Here is an 8,877-nt window from a genome sequence, read left to right on the forward strand (position 1 = left end):
ACACACACACTCCAAACAAACAGATGGTAAGGGGACAACTCTGGTCGTTGCAGCTGAAAGAAGGTGACATTCCTTATGCTAATGACAAAGTTCTCTTGTCAGACTGAACTCCTCCCTGAGTGTCTCAAAGGGCAAAAAACAGGGGAAATGGAGAAGCAAAAAAAAAAGAGAAGAAAAGTGATAGAGGAGAGATGGGGGATAGAGGTGATAAGGGAGCGTGAAGTGAAGTGAAAGCAGATACGTGTTTGAATTGCATCTTCTGCATGAAGTAGCTTTTCTGTTTTAAAAGTAAACTAAGTAAATGGAAGAAATATACGATAAGACTGTAAACAATGTGAAAGAAGGTAAAGTTAAAGTTGAGGGACAAAAAGGGTTGGTGACAATTCAATGAGGGATTGATATTGCTATCGAGGCTGTGATCACTATTAACCGGGGTAGGTCTATCCTTAGGTGTGTGTGTGTGTCTATAAGAAAGAGAGGGAAAAAGAGTGTAAAAGAAAGACAGAGATGGAAAGAAGAGAGAGTAGAGCTGCAACGAATATTCGATCAGTCGATCAACAGTTAAATAATCAGAAACTATTTTGACAATCAATTAATCATTTAAATCATTTTTCAAGCAGAAATGCCAAAACAATAACTGTTGTCAGCCTCTCAAATGTTAAGATTTCCTGCTTTTCTCTTTTTACTATTATTGTAAGGAGGGAAAAAATTGAATATTTTGGGAGAGAAACTGAATATTTTGGGATTGGTCGGACAAAACAAGACATTTGACGACGTCGCTTTGGACACCATGAAACTTATTCATTTAATGTAATTATAATTAACTTATCATTTTTCACTGTTCAATGTTCTGACATTTAAATTTAATCATTTAAATGATTAATCGATTAATCGAGAAAATAACCAGTAGATTAATGAAAATATTTGTTAGTTGCAGCCCTAAGAGAGAGAGTAATATAGTGTTTTAGAACAAATAATGCTTTGCTCTATGAAGTCATATTAAACACGCTAGAAACATGACAGATTGTATGAATAAAAATTCAGGGGAGTGATCATGAGTTCAGCATGAGGAAAAATTGGTAAATCAGCATTTTTTTATATTCCGACAACAGGCTACATATCAGGGCTGGAGGACACATCCAAACTTGTGCATTTAAAAGGATTCTATCAGAGCCTTGGACGGTGTGCGGGATCTTTTCTTTTCATTTTTGTAATCATAGCTGCTTCAATGGACCTGCCCCGCAAGATTTTTAAATGGATCGCCAGTTATAATCACATTATGTAAATTAACTAGTTCCCGTAGCGTACTATGTTCTCATAAGGGTGCTCATAAGGTACATAAGGGTTACGTGATCATAAATCAACAGGTAAGGTACTGTAAGTGGTTACAGTAGATAAACAAAGATAAAATGAGAAAAAGAGTGAAGGTAAAAAGACAGGACAAGAGAGTGTGTTAGTGTTGGAGAGACAAATGAGTTATACACTAGTTGTATGGGTCTGTCACCTGAATGAGCAGAGCAGAGGCAAACACATTGATCAGTTACAGACAGGGCCAAATCAGGACCTGGCTCTGGATACTCAGAGACTGGTAACATTGACTGTCCTGCTCAATGTTAATGCCACAGACACAAGAACCTCAATATCAGTAGTTCAGTGAAAAAACACATTTATTGTCTACAAATCTTACTGAAATCCATCTGGCGGCTTTGTGGGTGGTGACATGGTGTGTGTATCTTTTTGTGTACCTGAATGTGAGTTGTCGTCAGGCAATTTTGCATATAATTCTGTTTGTTGAAGGAACTATTTTGAGAAACGTGTATTGAAAACTTTCTTTTTTCAGATTTTCGGTTTTGAAATGAAAAGAATGCGTGTGCATGTGTGGGTGTGTCTGTCACAGTGTCCACACACTGTATGAAAATATGAGATGAAAAAGCTATAAATACAAATGCAGAGGTGGCTCCTTGGTTACAAGAGGGAGGAGTCGGATGGAAGAGTGCAGATATAATTAAAGTTTTTGCATGCTTGTGTGAGAGATGAAGGGTAAGAGAGAGCTATAAAGAGATTCAACAGAACCCACACAAGCTGTATGGTGTGAAAGATTCTCACAGCAAGATGCAATATATCTTATGTACTGTAGATTCCCATGTATTTCCCTCTAGAGAAACACTCCTGTTTGGCCAGCAGACAAACACAGACACACAAGGAAAGTAAAATGCCACACAGTCAAATGGAGAAACACGATGCTGCCAAGATAGAAAACAGGAAGACAGAGAAGGAACACACATACAATGTGTGTATGCAGTGAGACAGACGGACAGATAGATCATGCCTCAGACTGAGTGGGCCAGACTCCAGCGAGAGGTAGCACAGGACAGGCACGGCCGCTATCCCTTGAGGAGTAGCTGTGAGCTTTTTTAGACTCTGGCTAACACTTAGAATGGCTGCCACTAGGGCATGTTCCCATGGAAACACAGACAGCGCTGAGCCTGGCAAACATCTTTACAAATGAACTACACAGAAAAATCTCTTTGCAACCTTGAAGACGGGAACAAAAGGTATGATGTGCATACCTGAGGTATGCACATCATACCGACACAAATAGTCTGTGTGAACAAACAAATCAAAGAGTTTCATTTAAAGCTGAAATTTCCACCATTTCAAAATTGTGATGTCTTCTCTAATAAAGACTTGCTGGTTTTAAAGTGACTCACTGTTTAACACTAAAGTTGTTGAGCAATTAATGAAATTGTTTGTGTTTGTTGACAGCCACATACAAATTTTGTCAACGTCGGCATAATGCATTTTTGAAAGAAACTCTTCAATTTGTCAGTTTTCTCACCTGCAAATCCTCTTGGTTCGTCCTGTATTGGTCTTTCAGAACTGAGGTCCTCATTCCCTCCTCCCGCCTAACCCCCTTGTCTCTCTTTACATCTGGGCTCCAGAAATTGACACTGTTCACGCTGGGGCCTATCCTCCCATCCCTCCCTCCATCTAGTTCCCTCCTCAGGTTGTCATTCTCCCTCTGCAGGTCCCTCAGCTGAGCCTGGAGATCAAATGTGGAAACCTCTCGCCGTCCAGCTGAATCCAGTGTTTGTGGCTGTCTCCCTGAATGGCGCCGCAGACTGGAAGTCCCTGCAGAATGCAAGGTTTGGTCGCCATAGGGGTCTGATGGGTGATGCAGCCCAGAGGAGGTGATGTTTGGGCTGCTACCCATGGCTGTTGCCCGGCCAGTGTGGGAGGAACGGCTAGTGCTCCTGCCCAGCGTCATGGTGCCTTTGGGATACCCACCAGAGGGTTCCAAGGAATCCCGCTCACTGGGGTACATGGTGCCTGAAGTGGCATAGGCAGCACTCAAAGACTGGATATTCTCCATAGAGAGGGTTTTACCCCCAGGTGCTGTCGCTGAACCATGAGCTGCTGCTTTGTCTGCTGCTGTGGCAGGTCTGCTCTTTGAACCTGGCCTCGAGACCGACCCTTGACCTCCTGTCAATTTAGACGCTGGTGCAGGCACACCCCCTGACACAGAGCCTGGTTCTAGACCTGAGCGGGAGCCTGGTGCTGAGCTTACAGCCTGTTTGCCTCTCCCTTGTTTAGGGGACTTTGTGAAGCGTGAATGAGATGTGCTACCATCAGTGTGCCCACTACTCTTTGGGCCAGCAGACAGCTTGCTCTGCGAGGGCTTGGCTCTAATATTTAAAGGCATTTTTTTTATATGGCAAAAATGGACCTCTGAAAGGAAACTGTTAAGGTTGAGAATATTTTCATGTCCCTTTATGGAACAAGAATGATTAACAAGGTTTGGAATAAAGGCCACCTCTCAGCCTCTCAGTTTTCACCTGTCCATCCCTGATTGTTTAGGGCTTGACGTTGAGTCTTACTTAATCCTATTAGAATAAAGTGACTGTTGGCTACAGGGCACCCAGACACAGAGGCCAGAGGTCTTGTGGTTTCAGCTACAGTGCAGGACATCATGGATTCTAGACAGGTAAAAAGTAAAACAAACATTGAGGGAAAGACAAATCTTATGACAGCTTTTTTTTTTTACAATTGCAAACACGTATTTCTCAATACTGAGTTCACTTTTTCAAAACTCCTCACACACTCAGCGTAACACAGGTCAATGTGGACTAGACTGTAGGTCATTGCTGAATGCAATGACTGCCCACGACTATCAAAATGTATTAACTGTTTTCTCTCTCAAAGTCAAAACTCGGTACTTACAGTCCATTTTGCTTGTTCATATACTAATGAAAAAAATGCTCAATTTACACTCAAAACCTAACATAATACTACATCCTAGCACAACTACATCTAAAAGAAATTTTAAAACTGACATTGCATAATTTGGACATACAACATTGAGCGCCTCTTTTCATGCCTTGATGACCTCTGTGAAAGCCAGGTGAGGAAATGGGGGCAGGTGAGGCTGAATCCAGAAGGTTTGCTAATTTTATGGGGACGATGCGGCATTTCAGCGTTCGCTCCCAGTCACAGAGGGGTTTTCAGCCCATCCCCGGATGCTGTCACTCTTCCTTCCACCTTACTCTCCATCCCAATGCTGGTTTTTCTGGATATATCTGCAGGGGATTGCCGGGGACGGATCAGGCAAGCGAAAATATTCTTCCCAAGCGTACTGCAAGACAGGGCATAGGATGGGATGTGGAAGAGAACTTGTGGCCAAATGCAGAAGAGAGGGTTGACTAGCTCTGTTGTATGTTTATATCTGTCGCTATCCTATAGATGTACCATATGTATATGTATAGTGAATCTGTATAGTTCTGTATTGCCTCATTGAAATTGCTTCAGTTTCATTTTTTGCACTTGGAATTACTCTATGCAGAAAAGGCAAAATGAAGCATAGTGAATCATTGCTGATTCATTTCTGTGACAAATAGTGTAAGTTAGCACTGTTCACGGATTAAAGAAATGCCATTCTTTTTCTTGTATTGGCATCTCAGGTTATGCTAAATAAATAAGTAGAAGCTACTTCAAAGACAATGGTGATCCATATTGTAATGCCATCTGTTGTTAGTGTTTTTTAGGTCATTGTGTAAGTTACAAAGTTTTAGTGTTGCAAGACGAATGTTGTCAGTGTTCCTACAGTAGTGTAGGAAGTGTTTAGTTTGCATTAGTGTATTATGAATGTGAGATTAGCTGTCGTGCTGAGCTGCATGTCGGTAAAGGGAACCGTCCAAATAGTCATGAAAAAGTGAACTCAGTATAGTGAAACGTTTGTTACTAATTGTAAAAAACTGTAAACAAAAATAACACAAGCAGCATCACTACATGGTTGATAGGACTGGTAATTGTATTACAATATTATTGACTATATAAGAGGTTTCATACTGGTGCCAAAAAAACTTTTTTGTTACTCCTGTGAGCAATATAAACATGTTTTTCTCCACAACCATTTTTTTTAATTTAACAAAGTATTCAAAACTTCTCAAATGTTAAATGGTGCCTAAACACCGCAGAGGTACAAGAACTTTACCTAAATGTAAAAAAAAAAAAATCACCTCATATTTTTTTAAAATCTGATCAACAATAAGATTAAGTTACCAAGGCGACAAATCTGACCAACAATGCCACCTCCAGCCCTACACGGTTCATGGCTGAGAACTAAATAACTAAGACCTTATAGACTTTAAATAGCGAACATCATAATTAGTTGCACCGAATAATCCGGAGAACAAGTTACAGACTGATCATAAGGAAGCAAGAAACAAAATAAGCAAGACTGTGGGTTCACGAGAGCAGGGTTGCGAACCACCGGTCTCATGAACATGAGTAAGGGCCCAAGAGCGGCCAGCATACTACTGGCCACTCTTGGGCCCTTGCTCAACATGTTTAGAGGACCTTGCACAGCCAGAGTCTCCACAGTAGACGGTGAAAGAAAAAAAAAACAAACAGGGAGAGGGACCATCCAGACCATTTCAGCACCATGGACAGCACTAAATCTACTCATCATAAGGCACATGGATTCTAGTGCTCAGGTCTTGAGGAAACAGGGCTACAGCCCTGAAAGAATGCAGAGGGAATTGGAAGACAGGTCTTTATTATCTACGATCCCTCTGGGGCACTTGCAAATTCATCATCAGACTTTATCAGGCTGTAGACATATCAGTACCTTAGGCTTCAACTAAAATTAGAGGACAAAAATAGGCACTTGGAATTTAGGCTAAATCATACTTGGATGGTAAAGCATGTTAAGACTGTGCCCGTATTAGGACAAAATCAACATGTATTATATTGCCATGTCATACTAAATGGCATGCGGTCATTTGTTGTGTTTGAGGTGTATGAAGCCATACATTAATACAATTAGATAAAATATATCCTCAGGGAATCAAAGTAAGCACAACCTAGTCTGTGATGGACCAGATATTGGAGACTCTCTGCAAAGCAGAAGCAAATCCAAATCATAATCCCTCCTCTAATCCAAGAGGATTGGGTGCTGGGAGTCACTGCACAGGATTCAATAGAGAGATTGGTTAAATCTGCTTGTCAGTCATAACATAGCTGTCAATCCCTTATCCATCATTGTTTGAGACAATGAATTTAGCCTCATGTTTCAGCAATGGAACCATCAATTCCGTGTATTATAGTGGTACATCAGGTGGTGTCAAATGTATATCTAAAGTGAGCGTGGGGAGTCAATGATGATGACTGAAATAAAATAACAAAGACAACTGTGTATAAACCTTTTAAAACAAGGATACTACAAACATTTTAGCTTGCTACCATTAACGCTCCATCTATCGCTTGCGTTAAGATGGAGATGTAAGTCAGCGTAGCAGGTCAGTTTCGATGGGTATGCGCCAAGTTAACGCAGCTGTCTACCCCCACGTCAAACCATGCTGACAGAGCCAAAGAGTTGGCGGACGAAGAACGGACTATGGGAATACAAAAATCAAAATGCCACAAGTAGATAACGCCTCACTTCACGCCGCTCTCCGAGCCTTCGCGCTTGTTTCTGAGTTGGCAGCCAGCTGTTGCCGCGAAGGGAAAAGTCGAGTCACCACCCCAACTGCAATGGGAGAAGTCGTTAACGGGGCACGGGGATATATTGTCCGCACGTTCCTCTCTCGCGGAGCTGAACATGCCGCCAGCCTAACGCACAAAACTATCGAGCAAACCTCAGTGTATGTCATGAGCGGCGCGAGCCTGTGACTACGCAGCCTGCACGCAGACGCCCGAATAACTCTACTACGACCACGCCATGAAGGATTAGGTTCTTGCTCATGATGTACACGGCTACATGAGTTCGAGCTAGTACCTTACATAATAGTTAATCTGCCGCACGAACTGAAAGCGCACAGTTTCGTTTGTTTCAATAGCGCGGCCAAGTGATGCCACCGGGCCCGGCTGTGCCCTCAGCGTGTGCTCCCGCTTACCGGACAGGCACCTCTCCATCACCCTGAAGTCTCAACCGTGCCCCGTCCCACCTCGGCGCGGGCTCCATGATCTCATCGGCTCAGCTCTCTCACGACCTGTCCTGCCATCGGGTCCGCGTGGGCGCGCTCTCCCAAACTGGCGCGTGCGCGACCTCCGCGGCGTGGTGGAGCAGCAGGGAACAGCGATGACTGGAGGGTTTTTTTTTTTTTTTGGTTGGTTGGTTGGTTTCACACACCTACATGAGCGTCAGTTGGACATGGCACCAAACCCAAATTTCAAATAAACAAATGGAATTGCTTTCCAATCTTTTTTTTCATACAGACCAGACAACAAATATCCAGACTGTCACCAGTAATTTAATCCCACGAAAGTGAGTTTGTTTAGTATATTAGAAATGGAGACATGAGAACTAATCTGAAATTACACCACGTGATTGGATTAAGCCAAAACTAGTTTTGAATGTGCAAAAAAAATAAATAAATAAATGTGGACCTGGGCCAGAGCAGACCAGCGCTCTTTGGAATCTTTACAAGGGAACTGCAGCTGTTCAGTTTACTGTTCATTCACCCAATATAAACCCCCCATAAAATAGGTAAGAATAACTATTTTGGTCAGAGGTTTCACTCTCAGAAATGAGATGCCGTTTGTCAGTCGGAGTTCCCAGATCATGAGACAAAAAATGAAACTGCGACTCCAGCCTACAAGGTTAAAATAGATGTGCAGTACTGTGCCTGCAGAAGGTCTTGTATATATCTGTTTTGTTACTTTCACTGTCTTTGTACGCACCTCTCTCACTTATCACTGCATACCCCTCTTCTAGTCAGCCGCCTGCAGAATTACGTAAAGGGCATTTGAATTCTGATGTTACTAGCAAATTGGTGTAGTGACACCACAGCCTTGTCCCAAGTTTTCCCCGCAAGCTTCTTGATAATTCACAGGTGAAAGTTTTCTTACTTTGAATGAATGCGGCTGATGAAGTTGTTAGTCATTCGTAATCTGCAAGAAATGATAATCAGTTTCATTTCCTCCCAACATCTAACCATAGAGAAGTGAAATTTTGAATTTGGGGGTGGGGATGTTTTTTATGCAGGTACACTAAAGTATGTTCTTGTAATACTGATACTAATACTATACATAAATTAAAGCTACTGGAGCGAAATCATGTCAGGTTTATTTGTATAGTCCAATATCAATGTCTCATTGTCTATGTACAATGTTTTGTGGCAGTGTGTTAACTTTGCAGTCTACATACCAAACCAAGCTCAGGGTTTTGGGTTGAAGAAACATCAGGATTAGAAATATAAAGAATTCATGACAATGTCAAATCATAAAAAAGAAAAATAACATTTAAAAACACCCTAAAAAGCAACAAAATTGCAGGTTAAAACAATACAACACAATCCTGTAAAAAAATAAGTAAAATGTTTTCATGGAGGAGGTGTTACATTTTAATTTAAAAAATGATAGTTACATATTAAAAAC

General features: G+C 41.7%; 1 protein-coding gene across 1 annotated transcript in view; it reads right to left on the minus strand.

The window, feature by feature from the left end:
- The window catches only part of LOC120804055 (ERC protein 2-like), a 147,238-nt gene extending 143,535 nt beyond the window's left edge, over positions 1-3,703 (minus strand). The window contains 1 exon segment of the mRNA XM_040153222.1: positions 2,840-3,703. Within this exon segment, the coding sequence (XP_040009156.1) occupies positions 2,840-3,703 (864 nt within the window).
- Positions 3,704-8,877: the final 5,174 nt, after the last annotated feature.

Source organism: Xiphias gladius, chromosome 18 (genome assembly GCF_016859285.1).
Source record: "Xiphias gladius isolate SHS-SW01 ecotype Sanya breed wild chromosome 18, ASM1685928v1, whole genome shotgun sequence".
Taxonomy (NCBI): Eukaryota; Metazoa; Chordata; class Actinopteri; order Istiophoriformes; family Xiphiidae; genus Xiphias; species Xiphias gladius.